The 25452-nt window shown below is 35.7% G+C and overlaps 1 protein-coding gene across 4 annotated transcripts in view; it reads left to right on the top strand.

The window, feature by feature from the left end:
• Positions 1-7552: 7552 nt before the first annotated feature.
• The window catches only part of mio (GATOR complex protein mio), a 102745-nt gene continuing 84845 nt past the window's right edge, over positions 7553-25452 (top strand). The window contains exon 1 of one of the 4 annotated variants that reach the window (XM_089099593.1): positions 7553-7571. Coding sequence is in view for 1 of the 4 variants with exons in the window: in XM_089099592.1 (XP_088955718.1) it covers positions 10465-10477 (13 nt within the window). In the remaining 3 variants the exon portion in view is untranslated. Of the gene's footprint in view, positions 7572-7638; positions 7662-10061; positions 10478-23551; positions 23691-25452 lie in introns of those variants that run through there. The other 3 variants (XM_089099595.1, XM_089099592.1, XM_089099594.1) reach the window with 3 other exon arrangements.

The raw sequence follows: 25452 nt of genomic DNA on the forward strand, positions 1-25452 counted from the left end.
TTACTAAAACCGTTTCACCCAAATATTTCCCTAAAAGTAATCTCAGCCTGTTCCTTTTGTTTTTGGCATCTCTGTGCTTTCACATTTCAAATTTATAGGAAAGCCTTTCCTACGTTAATCTATTCATTTCATGAATGTTCCCAGCTACACTCTTAAGGTTTCGTTAGAATATCAATTTATCTCTCCGACTTAAAGCTCAGTGAAGCCGTATTTAAAAATAGAATTTCTATTTCTTTAGCCTCCCGCATAATTCCAAGATAACAAGTGATGTCATTTCTAACTCCTGACAGTAAAGATCAATGAAGCCCTATTTAAAAATAGAATATTAATTTTTCTCTCTGACCTAAGGACCGTTTATCCCTCAGACCTAAGAATAAAGAAAGCCATAATGTTTCTTAATTCACCCTTTGTGAATCAATACATTCCCCTAGCGATTATGTAAATCAAGTTCTCAGGTTAGGTTCACCTAAAGATCAAAGAAACCATAATGTTTCTTAATTCCCTCTTCGTGAATCAATAATTTCCCCGTCGATTATGTAAATCAAGTTCTCAGGTTAGGTTAGCCTAAAGATCATAGAAACCAAGATTGTTTCTTAATTCCCCTTTCGTGGACCAGTAATTCCCCCACCGATTATGTAAATCAATTTCTCAGGTTAGGTTAGCCAAACAATCTCATAACATTCGCGTCGAGCATGTACATTCTCACTGACAATGAATCATAAAACAGACATGAATTGCTGTTGACATCCATAAATGTGAGAAAGTTCCTGTTTTTTTCATTCTCACTGACAAAAACCATAAAACAAAAATAAATTGCTGTTAACATCCATAAAAGTGAGAAAGTTCCTGATTTTTCATTCTCACTGACAACGAACCATAAAACAGACATGAATTGCTGTTGACATCAATGAAAAACATCAAATAAATTGACCAACACACATAACCGTAAAAGAAAACATCCATCATAGTTAGAAAATTCATTATTTTTCAAGTGAGAAAAATTCTGTTTTTTCATTCTCACTGACAAAAACCATAAAAACATGCATAAATTATGTAAAAAAGTTGTAGGTGGCAGCAGGGGTGAATCGTGGGATCAATTGAGGCCTTTCTACTAATAACTTAAGCAATAACAATTGCTTAAAATTTACAATTTGGAGCTACCTTCGTGAAACCACCTCAAAAAAGTAACTTGATTAAACCTTTTAAAAAAACAAATGAACAAGGATTAAGTTATTGCGACATAATTTTATGCAAAGCTTTTGATGCTGCTTTTCGCTTAGGTTTATTATTTGAACTAACCCTGGGACATTTTGCAATAGTTTATTTTTAAATATGGGTTCATTTTTTAAAATAGTATCATAAATAGGATCAATATTTATATTCCCAGTATCTCTATTAATTGATAAACCTGCAAAAATATGTTTTTTAATTTCTAATGCTTCAAGAGCCCATTGCGAATGACCGAATTATATAAGAACCGCATTATAGAGCTAGAGAAAAGGAGCCGTTCATTGATTTTCAGTTATCTTCTTAAAATCGAAGTTATTTGCTTTTTAGTTATGAACAGAAAGAATTTGGGTACTGCTTAATTCAAGGAATATTACCCTTTATCGGTAGAGTTAGTGACATATTGAAAACTCAAACACATACTTGTTTGATATGTGGAGACGAAGTGCTTGACGGACTATGCACGAATTGATTCAATGCCCCTCGAACGGTGGATTACCCCAAAGATTATTGGAAATATTAGAAAATTAAGGGAGAAAAATAACGTCTGTAGAAGAAAATGAGAAAGCTATAAAGCTGTCATTTTGTTTTAAAGGTAAGTAAATGAATTATGCGCTATGTTTGTTAGTGACAAGTGTTAGCATGCATGTGTGGAAAATGCGGAAACGTGAGAAGCAGGTCCAAATTCCTTTGGCGAATGTTTGGCTTGAAAGTTATGTGGATGACTTGAGACGGAGTCGAGTATGGAGGGAGAGAGTAGATGTGGAACGGATGAGTAAAATTGAGTTTTAAATTTAAAAATTTGATTTAAATGTTCTATTATAAAACAAGTTTTAAATTATAAAAAAAAAATTGATTTTTGAGTAGCCAAGTGGGTATTAAAAAGGTTTTAGTAGTTTATTTGTGTGTTATAAAAGAAGGATTAGAATGGCGTGCCTAAAGATATTGTAAGGGCACAGCTTTCTACTCCTCCTAGGTTTGTTTTTGGGTTGAGGGAAGGTTGGGAGGATGGAGGATGATGTATAGTTGATTGAGAATAAGGTTTTAGGAAAATTATTTGTCTATTATTAATGTATTTCCACGGTGAAAGGGGTACCCTATGGCAGAAGGGCACCCTGCTAAACTGGGAATGGTATTTTTTTGCGGTTTTGAAATGTTTTGTAGTATACCTTGTCTTTGTCAATTATGTTTGGCTACCCAAATACAAATTTAAAAAATAAAATTTGTTTTTAAATTATTTTAGGTTATATTAAATTTTGAAATTAAGTGAAAAAGATTATTATGTCACCGTGTGGAGTGGTGGTGGGATTTAATTAAAAAAAAAAAAAAAAAAAGAATAAAAAAGAGCCCATTGTGTGAAACCTGTATCATCGGAAATGGCTGTTGCCTCCTTGCACCGCACAAAATGGACCGAGTTAAAAGATCCATGCTCTCCTAAGGGTGGAGTAAAATTTTCTGGAGGTTTTGCAAATTTGTATAGCATGATCTAATAAATTCCGATGCTTAATAAATCGTTCCATAAATTGCTGGTGTGTTCGGCCGATGTAAAATTTCCCGGAAGAGCAAGGGACGCCATCAACTCCACTTGACAAAATATTTCGTGTTATATCTTTTCCAGAATTTAGAAAGTTACTCATTGGTCCGATTTATTTATCAATCAGGTGTGCTTGGGATGGATTTCTAAGGGGAGAATATTTCTTTGGGAGAGAAATTTCTGATGAGTCAATATTCTAGGGGAAATGTTACACTGGGGGGTTTTGAAAGAATTGCTATACGAAATTCTTTTTAATTGTACATTCTCTTTGCCAAATTTTTTATCTGGAGATGTTCTGGGGGGATTATCCGGGGGCTGTTTTTCTCGCGTCTTGTTTTCTGGGAAATAATTTCTACGGAAGGGGGCATTTCTGGAGTGACCGAGAAACTGATTATAGATTAAAGTCTTATTCCAATGAAAAAATTATAAGGAGAATTTTTCAGGGTGAATCGTCTACAAGCAATTTTAAGAGAGGGGGGGGGATTCTCAGCGAGGAAGGAACTGTCTGGAGGGAATTTGATGGGGGGTGTGCACTTTACGTTGGATGAACTTTCCACGGAAGAGTTCCGTGAGGGGTAGGGGTATATTTCATAGAGGGTGAGCCAGATTTACCGGCATTATTTCAAAAACGGACAGAAATTATGCCATATATGAAAGGTTGCCCCCTTCCTCAATACCTTATTCTTTACGCTAAAGTTTGACTGTTTACTAATATTGAAACACTGGGGTTGTTTAATTAGAATAGGAAGATTTTTTAAAAGTGCTAACAATTTTAGCGTAAAGAGCAAGGTATTGAGGAAGGGGGACCCTTCATATCCGGAATAAATCTGCTGAAACTAATATGCAAATTGTGTTTTAATTTTTCATGCATAGTGAGCCAAAATCGAACCTGCATTAGTTGAAAAACGTTCAGAAATTAAATAAAAACAAGTTTTTTTTAACTGAAAGTAAGGAGCGACATTAAAACTAACAGCAATTATTCCGTATATGAAAGGGGCTGTCCCCTCTTTAACGCTTCGCTCTTTACGCTAAAGTTTGACTCTTTGTCACCACTACTTTTCAAAACAATAAATACACTTTAGCGTAAAGAGCGAGGCGTTGAGGAGGGGACAGCCCCTTTCATATACGGAATAATTTCTGTTCGTTTTAAGTTTTAATGTCGCTCCTTACTTTCAGTTAAAAAAAAACTAGTTTTTTTTAAATTTAATTTCATAAAGACGATACTTTTGTCAACATATGAAGACCCGTCTATATTGCAATTGTATCTGTCTGGTTTATATGCGAAGTGACACAAGAGACGAAAATTAACGAACAAGATAGTAGTGAAGAATTATGGTATACAAAGTAATATTTGGCAGGGATAGTTACTAGTGATAAATCACTAGGGGTGGCACCGTGATTGGGTGATTTTTAGGGATTCAGGGAACCATTTTTTTTTCGGGGTGACACATAGATTTTCGAAGAAATACCCGAATTCGGGGATAGTGCAAGCCCTGCTTGATTTTTAATCAGGAAAATCGAAACACTAAACCACCCTAGAAAAGAAAAGCTCCGACTTTGAGGTTGAGGCAATATAGAATTGCCACAAATTAATTCAAAGTCAACCGAACGCCGCCGTCTCTGCCGGCGGCGGTGCGCTTGTGGCACGCCACTGGCGTTGCGACACTTCGGCAGCGGTCAACCAGGCCTCTCGTTGGCGGTGTTCGGTCGATGCGCTGGCTTGGCACCGGGGTCTAGCTACTACTATTAATTCTACTGTTACTACCGCTGTTTTTAAAATTAAGGGTATTAAGGCAAAAAATTCGGAATATATTGAAACTTTATTGAAGTAAATCGAAAGACAATATGCCAACACAGGTTGTCAAAAGGATGTATTAGAAATGCTTCAGGAACGGTTGATGTTATTAAATCGAAACTTTCAGCGTGCGTTGAAGGAGATGTTGAAGAAACCAATGGTGCTATGCGCATGCTGCTACTATTACTTTTACAACTATTATTATTACGCAAGTTAAGGCCATTAAGGTGAATCTATTATGGACTATTTTTGAGGATTCTGGACTAAATCAAAGCAATATCTCAAGAACGTCTTACATTATTAAGCTAGACCTTTCAGGGTAGGTTGTGGCGGATTTTGAACTAGTCAGAAGGTATAATATGCATACTATTAATACTACCACTACAGTTACTGTAACTCATGCCGCTAAGGGAACATCTGGTCAGTTGAACATCTCTCTCATCAAGTTCTGGAAGTTTCAACTTAATACAATTAGCCATTGCTATGAAATTGCTGATATTACCATTTGATAACCTGTTTGTTCATATACTTTTCGAAATTTTCATCTCAATGCTCTAAGCCTTACAAGAAGTTGCAATAGAAGTAGCAGTTGAAGTGATAGTAGTAGTAAATACAGCAGTGATAGTAGTATTAGTAGTAGTGTGCACATATTGTCTTTTGTTCATATGATCTTCCCTTTTAAGTATTCTCTGAAAGGTTAATACCCAAATCAATTCTTGAGATACGCTCTTTTGGCAGTGTACATGCACATAGCGTCTTTACTCAACATTCTCTGAAAGGCTCACCTAAATGCGCTTCGTCTTTTTGGAAAGTAAAGTTCAAAATATATACCTTTCTCAATAACATATACTACATGTAAACAGGGGCGGGATTTGCATTGGAGCAGGGGAGGTAATTGCCCCCTCCAGACCTAATTTTGCCACCCAGACCTCAGTTTGCCACGCCCCAGCTGAAATTTAATTTCTGCGAAAAATCTTGTCAAAATCAAGATAAGCCTGCATGATTCAAGGATCCAGAGAAACAGGTCAGTTTTCTTTAGCATATCTTAGTCTTTATGGCAATATATGACTCATTTTTCAGTTTTCAATGTAATTTTCACTTGATTTGGGAAAATCAAGTGAAAATGACTGGGTTTCGACGAAATTATGTCACTGTATGTAAATAATGAACGAATTGCCGTAAGGAGGTTGACAACCCCAAAGACAAAATTACTGGATATTTCAACAATGCTGAACAAAATAGCTCTCTTAAAATTTTCATCTGATCTGTTGGAGAATGATAGGCTTGGGGATAAGAATGTTTGCCCTCCATTCATATTTGACTATTTAAAAGGGCACTAGAACTTCCCATTTCCAATTATATAAGCCCCATCCGATCCAAAGTTTATGCGACCACCTGTTCCATAAAACCTTAAATGCCCTGGGCATAACTTACAACCCTTACCGTAGGCTCTGGGGAATTGTGTCCACCCTGAAGTACTACTACTACTAACAACTCATCGCAGCACCAAGCCGCCTGAGGCCAACACAGCTACACCCGCTCCTCCTTCATCCCACTCTATTCAAAGCCTCTCTTTCAACACCTGTCCATGAAGTTTCCATTTCCTTTAGATCTTTCTTTATGACGTCCTTCCATCCCAGACGAGGACGAACTACTTTCTCTTTAGCCCTAGACGGTGGGCTGAAAAGAACAACATTCGGCAATCTGTCATCATTCATCTACACAAAGTGCCACAACCACCTAAACCTTTCTTTAATTATAGACATAGAGAGCGGTATTGAACCCCATTTTTCGTATAGCATATTGTTTGAAATACGGTCAGTCAGCCGGGTACCCAGAACAATCCTTAAGCAATTTCTCTGGAAAACATCTAGTAAATCTTCATCCACTTTTCGGAGCGTCCATGCTTCAGAGCCATATTTGACCACTTTCATCACTGTAGCTTTTCATATTCTAATCTTGGTTTGCAGACTTATCTTCCTATTCTTCCAAACTTTTTTTAACTGTAAAAAAACACCCTAAGCCTTGGCTATTCTACTTTGAAAATCTTCACTGGTCCACCATCTTTACTAATAATACTACCAAGGTAATTAAAGCTGCCCACCTGATCAATCTTTTCATTACCCAACGTAACCTTTTCATCTTCATTTATTCCTAGCCTTAGTGACTTAGTCTTCCTAACATTAATTTTCAAACCAATACTAGCACCCTGAAATCGCAAAACCTCTAAAACTTCATTCATTTTGCTCACACTTTCATCTAGGATACTTAAATCCTCAGCATAATCCAAGTCCAGGAGACTTTTTCCTCCCCATTTGATTCTGTGGTCTCCCATTGCCTTTCCTGTGCTTCTTAAAACAAAGTCCATCAAAATAATCCATATAAAGGGGGATAGAACACAACCCTGCTTAACTCCTGATTTAATACAAAACCAGCTGCTAACCTCATTTCCTACCTTAACCGCAGCAGTGTTAATCTCGTACATAGCACTAATCACTTTAATGTATTTGTCTGGTATACCATACAAGGATAAAACCTTTATGAACCAAATGAGCCTCCTTTAAAATTCACACGACCATTCCTTCCATAAAAAATTTAAGTGCCCCCAGGGCATAGCTAAAAACCATTGCCCCCAGACTCTGGACGAGGGGGTTGTGTCAACCCCAAAAGCGTTGTTATGTAATCTATGGACTGTTTTTGAACAAATACCTATTTCAAAATTTTTATCAGATGCATTGCAGGAAAATACGACGTATGGGGGGGGTTGCTGCCTTCTGATCACGTTGATTCTTAAAAGAGGCAATAAAACTTCCAAATACCAATCAAATTTTCCGGGGCGAAACGCCTAGACTCTTTTTTACATTTTCAGATAGGATACATCCACATCTGTAATGCATGCTTTTTGTCTGTGGTCCTAAATTATATTCTCGGAGATGGCGTTTTACAGACTGAAGTGACAAACCCGCAAATGTCCAACAGTGTGACACGTGGTTTTACACAGGAAAGTTGACATAGGTGGGATGAAACTGTCTTTGATACGACCAGAAATTGCTATTGAAGGACGAATTAAACCCAAGAAAAACTTTAAATTAAAATAAATAGCCGGTATAGGTCTATATTAGGGGCTATTGAGAAGGAAATATGTTAAGAAAATGATTCTTACTTCATAATAGGCTAGCCTATGCAGAATAATTATAGCTGATAAACTTTGCTTGCAGCTCTGTTATACTTTACGATTAACGCTCCCCACCCTAATGTGGAAATATATAGCCCAAAATATGTATTTCCCAGTGCATCTCTCTTGAAAATCAACTGTGACAAAACAAGAACTAGAAAAATAAGGACATCCACCATATGGCTAATATGGGAGTAAAGTTCATTTGTGATGCAAATGGATGTTATATTTAGGTTCAGGATGCGATTTTAGGTATATATTTGCACATTAGAGGGGTGGGGGTATATATTCTGTGAATATAGCCTATAGGTCCTAAGAAATTCATTAATTTCTTAGAAAAAGTAGAAAAACAAGGAAAGAAGAGAAGATAAAGGCTTTCCCCCTGCAAAATGTGTTATTTATGATTATTCTGCAGACTATGCAGTAATAATTGTTTTCTTATCTTGTTTCCCTATGTTCGGCTGGACTCTTATGTTTTAAATACTTGTTGGCCGGTTGGCTTATTTCAAGATTTGTACATGTATACACTCTTAAATTAGCCATCTGGTGGTATCTCGAAAAATAAGGGTGATAGGTCTAAGTAATAGAAAGCTTTGGTAATATATAATGTGTACTATATATTTGCATATGGGATCCTTTGCATATTAGGGGGTAAGGTTGGAAGGTAAAGTATAGTAGAGTTGAATACAAAAGTGTAAGCTACAATTATTCTGTATATTATCACATAAGAACTGTTTTCTTAACATGTTTCCTTCTCAATAGCCGCTAATCAAGACCTATAACTTAAGTTTGAATTATTATAGAACTTTATTTCTCCTCATCTTATGGTTAACGTGGCAAATTAGTCTACTTGTTTTGAAAAACTTCTTTTTTGGAAAAAAATTCTTAAAAATTGATCTCTAGAAATATGAATTCCCAAGTTCACATTATAGAAAGCACATTTAAGAAATTCAGTCGTAAAAACTTCAAGATGGAGTAAAAAATCGTAATAGGCCATTGGTAGAGTAGGCTAAAATTCTTTAGGGTGGCACACATTACATAAGTCAGATTGTCTCCTGGTTGAAAATTTTTCAAAAATATGCAACTAATCTGTTTCATACCAAAAGCATTTACCGTATCAGGGAAGGATACAGGCAATAGAGTTGCAAAGCTTAGAATTCAAACAGAATTGAATTGGCCTCATCAATGTCTTTCATATTGTCCAAAGTTTTGATCATGTAAACCCAAATTTGGTTTTGAATTTTCAAGGTATTAGGTAGCATGTCAGCATATGCAAAATCTATTCACCAAAGCCTCTGTATTGTATAAGAGTTTTAGTTTTTGTAATAGGGCCCATCAGCTATGAACCCCCTTGCCAGTAGTTCCCAAAGCTGCACCAAAAATCAGCAGCATACTGCTGCTGAAAAGGCTTCAGCTCACCACTGCTGCTGCCAATACAGTCAGCAGTGGCACACCACCAGAAATTTCAAGCACCAAATTACCTGAGATTATTGAGAGGCAAATATAATGCAAAATCTGCTATCTAACAATAAAAATTCAAGTTTAAAATAACAATGAATTCCTTAAAAGATTTTGTGATTTAAAGGAGGTTTTTGATGCTGATTCTAAGTTGCCTATTAAGCAGGTTGCTGATTATCTGCCTCCTATGCTACCAAGATGTGAACAATGCAAGTCCATAGAATGATATTTGGCCACAAGATGGAATGCTACATATAGTATGAAGCAAAGTATTATTCAATGCAAAGGCCATCTGGCATGTGTTTTGTGTAAAATTGGGAAGCCTTACCTTGTTCTAGATGATAAGGAATATGAACTAATGCACAACCTTTGCTCTCTATTGCCAAATTTTTCTACTACAGTCAAGGCTATTGAGGGAGAATTCTTTCTTACCCTAAATGTTTCTCTATTCTGTTGGGGCCTCCTAAAAGGTCACCTTGAGGAGCAGCCTAATGATAGCAGCTGTATTTTGCTTCCAAAAGAAAATGTGAAAAATAAGTTTGATGACCTTTGCTTCCCAAGGGATGATCTCATGGTCTGAAAGCTGCACTTTTGGACTGTGAAAGATTCAAGATAAATGAAATTGATGAGCATCTGAACATTCTTGATGGTTGAATGACAAGAAGGGAATTCTTGTTCAAAACTGTTAAGCCTTTGGTGCGGGTGTCTGACATAAGGTACTTTATCACATCTTGTCTGAACCAAATTTGTCCAATCAACACTCCAGGTCCCTCCACTACAACTTGTGATGAGCATTTTAGTGCATTAGAAATTCTTTTGTAGAAAGAGGAGAGGGCCCTCAAAAAGCCTGAAGAGGAGATTGTAATCTCTGGTGCCGTCAGTGGATCAGCTACCCCAATCAGTTGTGTGAATATGGCTAGTGGGTTTTCCCAGACGAGCAACAACCCTAAATCTCTTCATGATCATGCATGGAAAAAAAAACAAGGCTGCTCAATCAAATAATGTGCCAGAATAATAATGCAGAACAGGATGAAAATGATGATGTGGTTTGGTGTCAAGTAGATTTATATCTGGGCTTTGATGCCCATGCCAGGAGACCAAAAGATCCTGTCCTGGTTGATGCAATCAGTCTAACCATTGCCTTCTGGGAAAGATATTCTAATCTGCTGACATGGATTCTAGCTTTGGCAAGAAAGGATCTATTGTTGCTGGCAACAAGTGCTGCAGCAGAAAGGGTTTTCAGTGGTGCAGGACTGATTGTTGCTGCTAAGCTCTATGCTCTATACTGGTAAGTCCTATTTTGGCCCCACACTATGTAAACAAGCTTATTTTTATAGATGATAACTACAAGCTTGTCGAAGCTTTAAAGGAAAGTGATAGAGTTCATTTCTAGCAAAGTGTTTTGAATTTTTTATTCTGCCTCCTTAAACTGTATGAGAATTGATAAAATAGGGAATTTAGAACTTATTTGAAATTAAACTGCAATTTAAAGCCAGAATTAAAAATTCAATAATATATAATGCTTTTCTTAATTAGATGTTTTTTCTTTTTATATAAAAGCTTTCCTTTACAAGATGTTGCTTCTTTTTCTTCTAACACCTGGGAATGAGCTGTGCTTAAAGAATGACATGCTAAGTTTTCTTAAAATCAGCTAGGTAAAAAAAAAAAAAAAATCAAATATTAAATCCTGTATCCCTAAGTAAAACTTTGATTGTTTGATATGCTACTCACCATGTTCAAGTATGTCCACAACCACAGTACCTTAATTGATGAGATGGGATGGAAATAAATAAGCTCTTTCATTATCAAAGCAGTTGGTTGAAATTTTAAATTTTAAAACTTTTATTATATCACTCTTAAGTGAGAGGATTCAATCTTGAAGCAATGAGAAATAATAGCTTCTGTAGCGCAGAAAGTGAGGGGTAGGGTTATCAAATAAGTGGAATGCAGGTTGCAAGACCAGGAAATTCAGACATGAAGTAAGATATAAACATCAGATTTCATCAAGGTTTCATAATTTAGACATGGATTTATGGTGCAAGTAACTTTGCTTAATTCAAGTTTTAGAGCTTAATTTAAGTTAAATTTTAAGTCACCTATTTTGTCATATTAATTAATATATCAGGCAGTTTAAGGTCTTGCTGTAAATCATTTGGGTCAAAAGAATGTTTGTGAGAATTTAAGATTGATATATCATCCCTATTTTGTCCAAGGTTTGGTCATCATAATTAAGCTAAAAAGAAATTGTGGACCAAATTCCACTAAAAACTGATATCAATCTAGTTTTCAAAACTTTAAAAGTAGCAAAAAAAAATTCTAAAAATAGAAGAAACGCCAATCAATTGATGGGGCACCACCAAAAGTTTTTTGGTGCCACTGAATTTTATTTTGGTGTGGCTTAGGGGTCTACTTGCCAAATAATCTTGTTTGTGGTGAAAGTCTTTTGTCATTCAAGAGAGGTATTGTAGGCACACCATTCTACTCATTGCAGTACATAAATACATTTCCTTAGAGGAATAAAAGTGTTTCTCATGATTGCTATTTGTTTTTTCCCATTGTTCATATGTTTAATATTTGTAATAGCTAGCACTATATGCAAACTATTTTAGGTAGCAATAACTGAGTAAATGGACAAAGACAGCCTGGGTCATATTTGGCCCCATTGGTGAGGGATCTGAGATGCAAATTATAGTGAAATGAGGGTTTTTGACTGTCTTGGGAAGTAGTTGAGAATTGAATTAGGCAAATAAAACTTTCAGGAATGGGTCCAGACCCTAAATTATGTATTTGGTAGGTCTTTTGAAGTATCCACATCTACTCCCCTCTCCTAAGGACACTGGCCATTGGTGAATTTCAATAAACTTTTTGGTATAGTAGTGAAACTCTGAGAAATAGATGTAGCCTACAGCACAGATGAGGACCAATAAAAATGTTTTGAGCCTCGCAACTTTGCCAAATGATGATAAAAAGGGCTTAAAGAATTTCTAAAAATGTACTTTAAATATGAAAAAAAATTCCCAATGTGGCTACCCAAGTCACTGGAATCATGTTTACAGGACCTCAAGTTAACAAAAAACTAATGAAAGGCAAATGTGTTGTAAAGTTAAGACAGGTATAGTAGACCCAACTTCTATGTCATTTTCTGAGCCTGTATGAATTAATGTAAAGAATTAGAGCTAGGTGCTTGAAAACACCTTCCCAATACATAATTTAGGCTCTGAATTTATTCCTGGAAGTCACAGTCTCCTAACTTGATCCCTTTCCAAGATAGGAAAAAGCTCCTCATCTAGAATTTTACCCAATGTAAAATTGGTTGCTCTTTACTAAGAGCAACCTTTCCCCCAAAATTATCCCTGTTTCATGTCTTTCTGAGTATGATGAAATCCCCTGGTTAAGTATTAGACAAAAAGTACTCCCTTGCCCATTTAGGCTAATATTTATTGCAAGAATTTTACCCAGTGTAAAATTTGCTGCTCTTTACTAAGAGCAACCTTTCCTCAAAAATTATTCCTGTTCCATGTCTTTCTGGGTATGATGAAATCCTCTGACTAAGTATTAGACCAAAAGTACTCCCTTGCCCATTTGATATTATTGCAAGAATTTTACCTAATGTAAAAGTGACTGCTCTTTACTAAGAGCTTTGCCTCCATTGGGTGGGAGTTATCACCTTTTGATTCTTTTATCCCCCTCTTCAACTTTCAAGCATTCTTTCTCAATAGCTTATGGCACTTACTGCCCTCTTCAAAATTCTGTTTTTCTTTCTGTTGGTAGATGGCTCAATACTTAAGTTTGGTCTTATATTTATAATTTCAAAAATCTTGACAAGAAAATGGCTACCTTCCACTAAAAGCTAATTGATAGATATCAAATTTGTTTCCAAGAAAAAAAAAATTAAATGGTGGTCCAGTGATAAACCCTTTATTAATCAAACTATAAAAAACTATAAACCAAATTGAAGCTTTTCAGAAATGGTAAACCAAATGAAGCTAATAAACTAAGAAAATCATTTAAAAGAGAAATTTGTAAATCAGCTCAACTGTACTTCAAAAATAAGGTAGAAGAATTGTCTACAAATAAACCAAAAAATTGGTATTCTGAGGTTAAAAAGCTCTGTGGCTGGAGGCTTGAGCAGCTTAATTTCAGTCTACCTGAGTCCCCCAATGTTACTGCCAATAATATAAACATATTTCTTGCTTCCATTGTCCAGAGCCTTCCAGCATTGTCTGTTTAGTTACCAACAGGTGCCCTTCCCCCTTCTTTTCCCTCTGTTTCCCCATCTGAGATAGAAAAAAGAATTGGAAAACTAAGAAAAATTAGTTTTTGTCCTTTGGATATCCCGTTTTCTCTTATTAGTGTTTTTAGTGACTTCCTTTCAAAGCCCTTGTCTGTCCTTTTTAACAAGATTACCGAGTCTGGATGAATTCCAACGATTTGGAAATAGGGTTTCATAACCCCTTTGAAAAAGGAAAGCCTGGTTTTGAAGGCGTTCATCCTATTACACTTATTCCTGTTTTCTCAAAACTTTATAAAGGATTCATTGCAGATTGCCTAAAGGAAAAAAAAAATCCTACCTGTTATTGACCTGAGGTAATTTGGGAACCTAAAATCCACTTCTACTTCCCACTATCTTATTTCTCTTATCAACCACAATGTGAATATCTTCAAAAAGCCTAATTCCTGGCTAAATTTAATTTCTATTGACCTTTTAAAAGCATTTGACCTTGTTAACCATAATATTTTAGTTGAGGAATTTGTTAGCAAATTTAATATTGATTCCTTTGTGGTAAAATTGGCTGCCTCCTTTTTATTAAATAGATTACAGGTTGTCAAATACCAGGATGATTATTCTAATCCTCTCCCTGTCCACAATGGCATACCCCAAGGTACTCACCTAGGTCCCCTCCTCTTTTCAGTTATGATTAACAACCTTGCCAAGGAATTTCCTGACAGATGGAAATTTTTTAATGACCTAACAGTTGTTGAAACTTGCTTTAGAAATTTAATAAGCAACCCTATGAGCATCCTCAATGAAATTGGAGATGACGCCTTGGACTTAGAAATGACAGTAAACCTCTCTAAATCCATGATAATACCAATTTATTTTCTTAAATCCTCACCCTGTTTTCTTAATCCTATCCCTCCTGAAATTTCTGTGTCCTCCTTTAAGTTACTTGGCATAACAATTTCTTCTAACTTAAAGTGGGATATCCATTTTAAAGATATCATCCATGGAACTAGTGTGTATCACCCTCCTTAAGCTCCTAAATAAATTTAGTGTCTACCCTTCCCATTCCTTAAGGATTTACATGTCTTTTGTCTGTTTGCATCTTGAATATGCTTGTCCAGTTTGGCACCCTGGTATCTCCTGTAAAGAATTGCAAAAAATTTATTCTATCCAAAAAAGAGCCTTGCAAATAATTTTCAAAGAAGGCAAGTTGCCATACAAATAAATATCTTATTTTATCCAATGGCAGTGATTGCTAAATTCAAATATAACATTGAGTAGAGCATCTAACAGTATATTTCTTTTTTCCTGCCTGATTTCTATCCTATAAGTAACCTTTGCTAATTTAGTGTAGTGCTACTACTATAACTTATAGATCTGTATGGTTTTTAGTTTAAATGCAGTTTGGTGACTTTTTGTTAACTCAGAAAGTTGTTAATGAAAGTTTCAGGAATAAATTGAGGGTCTAAAGTTGAGCTACTCCTTTTTCCTCTCCAGGGTATTGACCATTCACAAACATAGGAAATTTATTTAGTAGATAAATACGATCTTCAGAATTGGATTTATAACGCAAAAATGGGTCCAAAAAGCTTTTTATAACCTTATCCCTCTACTCCTTTCCAAATTGTAAAGTTTGAAAGGCTGTCTGGTAATGGATCCTTAGTTACCTATCAAAGATTTGGATTATATCACTTCTGGAGTTTGGAATTTGTATGCATTAGGCTCCACTTTTTTATTGTTTCGTTTTTAACTTACCATAGTCAACTACAGCTTACAATTGTTGCTAAAGTGATTAAAAAAACGGTAAAAAAAGAAAAACATTCTAACTTTCAATTTTGTTTGATTTCCACCTGCTCTTGATTCTAGTCAAGTAAGTTGAATCAAGTTGGTTGATTTAAAATGAAAGGCTACCATTAGCATACCCTACACATAGTAATTTGACCTGTCACCTAACATGATTAGGTTAGATTCTATTGAATGGGGGTTTAGTTACATGGGGGCTGATTCGAATAGGATTTGAGTTAAATATGGTTAAGTTAGATGGGTGTTGAGTTAGCCTACATGAGAACCATATTCCTGACGTAAAAGGTTGGAACAGCTGCTCAATGACTCAACGAGTCTCAGCTGAATCTGGCTTAGCTCAATAACTTTGAATAAGCAAAAACCTGGGTAAACTCTAAGTGAGCAGCATATTGCTATACTGGGTAGTTGTTGACTTGGTTGAGTGATGAGTGAACTTTGCATGAATGGATCCAGAGCCTATATTAGGCTATGCTATAGGAAAGTTGTTCAATGCAATATTGATGTTGATCAGAAATTCTGAGACGGCCCATCACTCTGAGACGGCCTATATATCGGCTAAAATTATAAATAATAATTGCAATTTTTTTCTTAATACTTCTATTACATATAAACTAGTTTTATCAGTTTGGCACTGTCTTTAATAATTAGAAATGCCTAATAATTGGGAGAAAGAAGAAACTGTCTCTAGGTCAACAAGGAAGTAGACAGCAACTGAAATGGTGTCAAAAGATCAAAGGAAGAAACTTAGAGAGAAAGAAAGATATGAAAGTCAAGCTAAACAAGTAGTTTACAAAAAATGGTTATGACAAAAAAATGGTTTACGTTGGTTATGACTGAACCAACGATCTGTCAAATTAAGTGTAAAAACAGACGCAAACACTATGAGAAAATGGCAGCTCTCATGTAAACGTCAATTTTTAAATACTCGCAGTTGAGCTGTCAGTAGTCATTCCTTAAATGCAGCTCACAAAACTGTGTCTGATATGTTATTTGAATACAGAAGTTCCCCCTTTATATATTTTCTTAGCCACTATAGATATATCTTATTACAAGAGTGGTATAAAAAGATGAAATAGCTAAAATTGGTAAAAAATTCTTTTAAACATAATGGTGTCAAGAGAGTGTGCTAAACCAAAGAAAAACAAGATTTCAAATTCATTTAATTCAAAAACAAGACATAGCTCTCGTGGGCAAAGCCCAAATATGATTTCTCTTAGTCATAATTAGCAAAATAAAGTTGTCTGATAAAACTTCGTCAGGATAAATAAACTAAAGGATAAAAACCCTTGAGATTGAGAATAAAATTATCTGATAAAACTTCGGCGGGAAAAAATAAGCCAAACAATAAAAACACTACAGATCATTGTAATATTTCACAAAGCTTGGCACAAAGCTTTTACTGTAGTGAATGATGTCGTAGTGGACTGAGGTTAGTTTCGGAACCTTCTCAGCCACTTCCCTGGGGGACGAAATCTTATAGGAACAAAAGGTGGGGGAAGGAATGATCGGTAGATGGGATGTTGAAGGAGGGAGGAGCCAAATCTTTGGCATAATTTTCCTCGGCGGGAAGAAAGGGATTCAAGTTTAAATTCCTTGAGGTAAAAGGAGTAAGGTAGAGGGGAACCGCCATAAATGATTTGCAGTGATCTCTTCTGAACTCGTTCTATTTTATCAATTTCATCCTGGGTAAGGGCAAAGTGCCAAACCGGACAAGCGTATTCAACTAAGGGGCGGATGAAAGTGTGAAAGATTAGTTTCAGGTGGTCCTTAGGAATTCGAAATTTTTTCAGTGTTTTTAGCATTTGGATTGCGCCGTTAGCTTTTTATACAATTGTCTTTGTATTCTCCCGCCATGAGAGGTCAGAAGAAATCACCACACCAAGTAAAGTTATTTTATGGCTTATTAGCTCGGAAGCGATAGGAGGTTCGAAAGATGGTTGAGTATTCTGAAGAAAAGAAAATGTCGTGACTGAGCATTTGTCTTTATTCACGACTATTTTTAGTTCAGCTGCCTCTGTGATAACTTGATCAATGAAACCAGCAGCATTTCCCTTCAAATCCTTGGGTACAATTTCTGTTAAGAACAAGTTATCAATGTATTTCCACCTGTCCTCAAGTTCAGCGGCAATTTTATTTATCATGAGGAGGAAGCCGAGCGGCCCCATCACAGTTCCCTGTGGAATTCCACAAAAAACTGGCAGAGAAGTGGAAAATTGGTTTTTATACTTCACAGTTTGCTCTCTATTTGTTAAGAAGCTCTTGATGATTTTAATAATAAAGCTGGGTATATTTTTTTCCGCCATTTTTTCTAAAAGGATTTTGTGATCAACAAGGTCAAATGCTTTTCTGAAATCAATTGCAATTAAATTTATCCATTTTCCAGGTGTTTTAAAATAAAATCAATTAAATTAACGAGGTAATGAACTGTCGAACACTTAGGGATGTTATCAAATTGCTTTCGATCAGTTACTTTCAAAAGTTATTTTTTCAGCCATGCGGCAACAAAGCTTTTGTATATTCTGCTAAAAACTGACGTAACTGTGATCGGCCGGACACCAGAGAAATCAATAGCTGCTCCTTTCTTTGGAATGGGATTAATAAACCCTTTCTTCCATTTCTTTGAAAAATATCCTGTTTTTGTTAGATTATTGAAAATTATCTGAAGGGGAAATGATAATTCTTTAGCAAATGCTTTAATGAGAGCAACTGGAATGTCAAAAGGGGCAACGGAAGTTCTTACGGAAGTTCGTACGGTTAAAATGCGCTAGTCTACAATTTTCATATAAGCATCTAAAGCGATGGCACATCTTTATAATATCAAGGACACATTTAATCCTATTACATGACTTGGCGAGGAAACTATAACATGGATGTAGGAACCGGTAGTGAATACCAAATTTACATGCTCTTTCTTCGAAAAATTTACATACCCCTTTTGACTTGGGCTGTTCAGGGCAAGGTCGAACTGTATTTTCGTTTATCGGAGTCACTTTATTTTCATGAGCAAATTTGCAACTAGCTCCCCTCTTGCAAAAACCATTCCGAAAGAACCAACACTCTCTTTTGCATGGTGGCTTGATTATTTTCTCGAAAATGATATGTAAGCCCTCTTCCTGTAACTTTTCAATCGGAATCAAATTATTCTCATCACTTGCGGCTATGTCAGTATTATTATTCACCGCACTTGGAAGGGGTATATCCGATTTAACTGACGTCACACTTACAGCATTCATTTCGCGTTGGTTATTTTGGGTGGCTGGCTGGGTACCAAGTTCATGGCCGCTTGGGATTTGATCCAGCGGAAACCGGTTTTGAAACTGATTTATCTGCATCTTCAGAGAATCGATTGTTGTTTTTTTTTCGTCGACTAAGATGTCCAGCTTACGGCATTCTTGCATACCCATCGCAAGCTTTTCAGAAACAGACCTGACTTCATTGTCAAGCTTATCGATAAAAGAATCAAGGGCTGAAAGTTCATTCTCAAGGGTAGGGCATTTATTTCTGACCGCTGAAAATTCTCATATTATATTCTCCACAATCGACATAGGGAGTCTTCTGCTTAATGCTGGGCCTAGTTATTGTCTTTGCGTGGGGATTGGAGGACCTGGGAGTAACTATAGGCGTGTTTTTCGCAACAGATCTAGGGATTGCTTTTTGCGCACCTTTTCCAGAAAGTTTTTCCTCACTTGCAATCAAAGGGGAAGGGGAAAAATCCCAGTTTAAGCAAAGCCATTTTTTTAACTTCTCTCATAAACCAAGAGTAATCTTTGCACAGTTGGGGTGCCACCATTGGCTGCATTTAGTGCACTGAACTGTCCCACTGGTTGCTGGGTTTCTACATTCAGGACAATAATATTTAGGCATTATTAAAAGGGAAAGTATTGATTCTGATTGACGGGAGGATCTGCCCCTCTCCTGCTCACCAATTAAGGTCACGGTTAATATCTTATTAAATCACTTTACGTCTACAGTCTTTAAATGCTCAAAATTAATAATATTTCTTAATCTCTTACTGCACTCAATTTCACTTTTTGCGCAATCCAATTAGATTCAAAGTTCAATACAGTTTATGTCCTCACGGAATATGAAGAATCTAGGTCAAGTTTACCAAAAGTCCACTGTTATTTATTTATTCCTAACTTAATCCTTTAAATGATCGCTTAATTAACTCCGGTCACTGAATTAATTCAAGAACATACCGGACTTCAAATTTAATATATCCAATCTAGATAGATGTTTTCACCTTGAGCTCTGATACAATACTGATTTGTTTTGTCAAGAGATATAATATCACAATTAATTGGTTCTGTTACATTTTTGTCAGAAATATCATCAAGTATACTTTTTAAATGATTCCATATATGGTACATTACAACCATAAATAACATCATTACCAAAACATAATATATTAAAATAAAATGCAATTTTTGACAAATGATTACTACAGAGCAAGCTGAACTTCAATCCTGGCAATTAAGATTGCCAGAAAGAGAGTGATATAGCCACTTTATTGTAGTAGCTGTTGATTGATGAGTAATTTTGGACTTGATGATGTTATGCATCTGGACTGTACCCACACAGTCCCAGTGACAGGTGTCATAAATGATGGAAATATCTCATAGTTTACTTCTTATTTTCAGGGTAGGTGTGAAATAATCACCACTCCTGAAACATGTTCTTGACTTATCTTGATTTAGATTTCTGTATTTCAAAATTATGCTCTGATTTGTAATCAGTTGGCAAATAAACTCTTATAAACTAATTTTGGTGAAAAATTTCTTGAAAGGTAAAAAAAATTTAGCGAGCTAAACTAGACTTTTTGGGAAGACTAGTGTCATTGTTATGAATTTTGGAGATAGGACCCCCTGCAACATTTGTGAGGAAAGGGGAATTTCTAAATTGTTGTCATCAGGACATTCCCAGAAGGGATTGCTGAATCTTAAAGAAACTTGATTGGTTTCTTTAGAGTAAATTCTTAGAATGAAAGGGATAATGGAATAGTTAGGCTTTGTGGTACCAGAACTCAATCTGACCTCTTTATATTACATCAAAGACCATTTTCATATACCAATCATTTAAGAAAGGTGGCAAAGGAAAAAGGAACCCCTAAACAATTACTATCAGGTCAGTTACCTGAAGGGGTCAAATCTTGGCAAAACCTAATTTGAAGTATGACTAAGTGCCCCAGCTGCTCTTCTTTTTTGGACCTGTTACTCATTTTAATCTCTATGGGGATGGGGTGGTATATTAATTTTGTCATTTGAACAGTTACCATTCCAATCAATCAGCCAACTTCCTTTTAATAGGGCCATAAACAGTGCAAATTTCTCAATTGTTAGCACTAAGACTTTTCAATGGAAAAAAGGGGAGTTGTTTGTTTTTGTGTTTGCAATTGGCTCAAAAAATTTTAGGGATAGTTCTCTGGGCCAATAAGACTGAAAATTTTCTCTGGGATTTGTTGTTATAGACCTGTCTTAAATGATTGGTATATGAAAATGGTCTTTAATGTAATACAAAATGGTTTTAAGTGATTTAACAAGTGGCCTGACTTGAAACGCAATAACTATGTTCTTTATATTTTGTAGATTTCCACTAAAGTTGGTATATATGGCTTTTTCAAGTTCTATTTATAAATATAAGACGCAATAGGACTCAAATTGAAAGGCGTTCCAAAACAAACTACACTGTTCAGCATACAGTTCTAAAAACTGTTTCTAATGGGGGAAAAATATATAAAAAATAGTCTGATTCAAAGGTACAATCTAAGTCCTAAAAAAAGGAAAAAAGAAAAACAGCTATTGCATAAAGTCACTGTGGTTGATTAAATAAAAAAAACAAGCAGAAATTATTCCGTATATGAAAGGGGCTGTCCCCTCCTCAACGTCTCGCTCTTTACGCTAAAGTTTTTTATTGTTTAAAAAAAATAGAGTTGTGAGAAAGAGTCAAACTTTAGCGTAAAGAGGCAGGCGTTTAGGAGGGAAAAGCTTCTTTAGGATACGGAGTAATTTCTGTTTATTTTAGAGTTTAACGTTACTCATTACTGTCAGTTAAAATAACTTGTTTTTTTTAATTTGATTTCTAAACTTATTTTAAATAAGGCTGGTTTTGATTTTGGCTCACCGGATATGAATAATTAAAACACAATTTGCATATTAATTTTACTTTTATTTGGTTAAATAGCTTTCTCGAAAGTTGTTTAATTTTATTTACGAACGTTTTTTATTAGTAATAAATATACGCAACTTACGAATTAGCATACGTAACGAACTTCTATATTCATATATTTTTAATACGTATATTAGGAAGTTCGCCCCCTAGTAAAAACCACGCTCGTTACGCTAAAGTTAAAATTTTGTTCCAAATCTTTAAAAATGACCCCTTCATCACAAAGGCTGTTAGTTGGAATAAATAGCTCTTATGAAAGTACTACAAACATGATTCGTTTAAAGGGTGAAGCATTAAGAAGGGGATAGATCCAATTAAACACATAACGTTACATATTCTTTTGAAGTTTTGATGTTTCTCGTTGATTTCAGCTGAAAAACTTTTTTTTATCCAATTTTTGATCGTTTTTTAAATAACAGTAGGAAATATGGTGCCCCTTTCATTGCAGCGTCCTTCCCCCTATGAAAACCTCCTCCACGGACCGATCGGCCTACATACCCCCTGACCCCCCCCCACTACCAGAAATAATCCCCCCTGGAAACATCTGTATGCTTCCTAATAACCAATGCTGTTCGCAAATACTCGGAAAAGTTTATAACTTTTAGCCCTCCCCCCGGGGACACTGGGGGATTAAGTCAGGCTAAAAGTCATAGCTTATCTATTTTCGACCATGCTAAACAAAACGGCTATCTCAAAATTTTTATCGGGTGACTTTGGGAAAAATAATGAGCGTGGGAGGGGGCCTAGTTGCCCTCCATTTATTTTGGTCACTTAAAAAGGGCACTAGAACTTTTAATTTCCGTTCGAATGAGCCCTCCCACGATATTTTAGGACCACTGGGTTGATACGATCACCTATGGGGAAAAAAACAAAACAAAAAAGAACTAATAAACATGCATCTGTGATCTTTCTTCTGGCAAAAAATACAAAATTCCACATTTTTGCAGATAGGAGCTGGAAACCTCTACAATAGGGTTCTCTGATGGTGTGATTTTTATTAAAGTTCTATAACTTTTAGGGGGTGTTTACCCCTTTTTTCGAAAATAAGGCAAATTTTGTCTAAACTTGGGTAAGACTAAACTTGATGAAACTTATATATTTGAAATCAGCACTAAAAGTTGATTCTTTTGATGTGTCTATTGGTATCAAAATTCCGTTTTTTAGAGTTTTGGTTACTATTGAGCTGAGTTGCTCCTTAATTACAGTTCGCTACCACAAACTGTTTGATAATATCAGAGAAACAATCGAACCTACGAAATTTTGTCAGAATCCGTGACCATGGGTGTCAAAGTTCCTTTTTTTAGTCAATCTTATATGGAATGCCCCACATGTGGAACTTCCCCAAAAAAACAGTATGTTACCAGATGCCTTAAAATTTCCAACCAAGTTTTTCATTGTGGGATTTCTAAGATTTTCGATTAAAGATCTTTGATTTCTTCTTTTTCTTTGGCAAAAAGCACTTGGACTCGCATCATTCAGGGTCCTTGTGGCTTCGAAGTTGGTTGGTGTTCCTCCTTGGCATTGATTTTTATTCTTCCAAGGAGGGAAAAACTACTTTGACATTTTCATAAAGGCAAAACAAGGGAACCGTAGGGTCCGGCTACCTTTCCTTCGCAATTTAAGAGTAAATACTCGGTAGGTAACCATCTTCTTTCTTCTTCTATTTCAGCAGGTGGTGCTTTTCAGTCGAGACTATTCAGCCCTTTTCCTTTTGCTTCACTGTGTGAGCTGAACAGAGCTACTGACTTTATTGCCTCTTATTTATTGAATCTCCTCAGATTTCTTTCAGTAAATCTTTTGACTCTAGGAGTTGAAATATAAGAAGAAAAATATTTAGTTCTGTGCTCTATGTGCAGGTATAGTCAGCTAGACTCTTGGCTGATAGTGAGATTTTGTGGTGTTTGAAGCACTTTAACAGTTTACAATGCAAGGTATACTGTGCAGACATCGGTATAATACATTCAAATAGATAATGGTCAATTGCTTCGTTATTTATATTACAATACCTGTAAAGGGGGGAAGAGGGAACTGAGCTACTTCAAATAGGGAATTAATAAGAAAACGCCAGAAAATTTAGCCCATTTAAGCCAGAACGAATTCTATGATAAATTTTAGAAAAATGCTTATTGGGAAAGGGAGATAGAATTTGATTATTCTTATTAAACAGTACCTTTGATGGTCTCCAGCGGTAAATATCTCTACTGGGGATTGGTCTCCCACTTGGCTGGTCAATATTTATAGCATTTTTTGCTATTTCATCCGCCTGATGGTTACCACTTATACCTGAGTGGCTTGGAACATACTAAAGGTAAGTTCTTATGCCTCTTGAAGCAAGATTATCATTAATGGTAAGACAATGATAAGTGTCGATATCCAACTTATACTGAGGAGCTGAAGACTTCAACTCAAGGCTTGACAAAGAGTCAGAATAAACTATAACACTATTAAATTGTGAATCAAAGGTTTATTATTTATAAGGTGTACTAATGCCATCATTATGGCTTTTCAATCTGTAGACACTATAGGCACAATTTCATACATTCTCTCACCCATTGCCATATTCAGGTGTAGGAGGAAAGCTCCACTGGCCATCTTCTCATTCAATTTGGACCGATCAATAAACATTTGGAAATGGTTTTTATATGTAATTATATTAAATTCAGCAATTTTTTTTCTGAATGAAAGCAATGGGGGTGATTTCTTTAGTCCATGTTGAGAAATTAGTATTTATTATGGGAATTGAACAACTCCATGGAGGAGTTTGGGGCAAAGTAGGTGCAATAGACATTGCTGGCACTGGGAACTTCTCCTGAGTAGTGGCATATTCATTTGCAATGCCTCTATATATGGCTGGATTTCTTAACCAATTATGCAGGGTATGTGAGCTATTTGCTTCAATTTTTTAAGATATTTTATAAAAAAAAAGCTTCGTCTTTTATTTATTGTTGTTAATCCACTCTCGGTAAGCAGAAATTTAGTACTTGTGGGTTCCCTAAGGCCAAATATGAGGAAGATTATATCATTCTGTGTTATTTAAATTTTTTGTATCTGGGTCTTTGCACAAGCACCATAAACAATGAGCCCATAATCAATATTGGGTCTTATATGTGACACATAAAATTGGAGTAAGGTTTTCTCCTTACAACCCCAGAGTGTGGAAAGAAGTCTTTTTATTATTCTTATTTTTCTATAGCATTTTTTTATTGTGTTTGTAACGTAAGGTGGAAGTTAAGTTTTTGGTCAAGTATGAGACCTAGGTAATTAATTTGATTATCTTCTGGAATAGCTGCTCCATTTAGAGTTAGTCTTGCATTAACATAATTTCGTTTATGGTGAAATTGGATTATTTTTAACTTGGTGGGCGCAATGGGTAAATCTGAATATTGGGAAAAATTTTCAAATTGGAAAAGTGACTTTTGCAACTTTGAGTGTGCAATCTCAAAGGGGTTGCCAGTTAACCAGATCATCAGCATATTGTAGATTGGTGTGTGTAGAGGGTGAAGAGGAGGCAGCTAAGGACTGCACCCTGTGGAAGACATTTGGTTTTTATAGTTTTGGGTGAGGAGGCTGAACCTACGCAAACAATGAAGCTTTGTTTTTCTTTGAAAGATTTTATAAAAGATACTAGCTTGGGGGTAGTCCAAGGTTTGCAAGTTTAGTTAAAAGGATCTGGTGGTTCACATTGTCATGTGCCCTTACACAGTCTAGGAAAGCAGAAACTAGGACATTATTTTTAGATAGGTATTCATTTTTTGCATTTGTTAACAATATAAAAGCATCTGTTGAGGAGTGGTGTTTCCTGAAACCAGTTTGAGTATGAGGTATCATATTGTTTTTTTTTTTCAACAAACCAGAGGAGTCAATGGTAAATCATTTTCTCCATTACTTTTCCCATCACAGGCGTAATCATTATATGCCTATATGACTCAGGGTTATATTTGGGTTTATTTTTCTTTAAAATTCGAATGAGGTATGAACATTTTCAAATATTGGGGAATGTGGATGTAGCCCAATAATGATTATAACAATTTAGGAGTTCCTGTTTATATGAAGGGGTGAGATTCTTTATC

The sequence above is a fragment of the Artemia sp. Qi Xiang Cuo genome, chromosome 13, assembly GCF_049724085.1.
Source record: "Artemia sp. Qi Xiang Cuo chromosome 13, ASM4972408v1, whole genome shotgun sequence".
Taxonomy (NCBI): Eukaryota; Metazoa; Arthropoda; class Branchiopoda; order Anostraca; family Artemiidae; genus Artemia; species Artemia sp. Qi Xiang Cuo.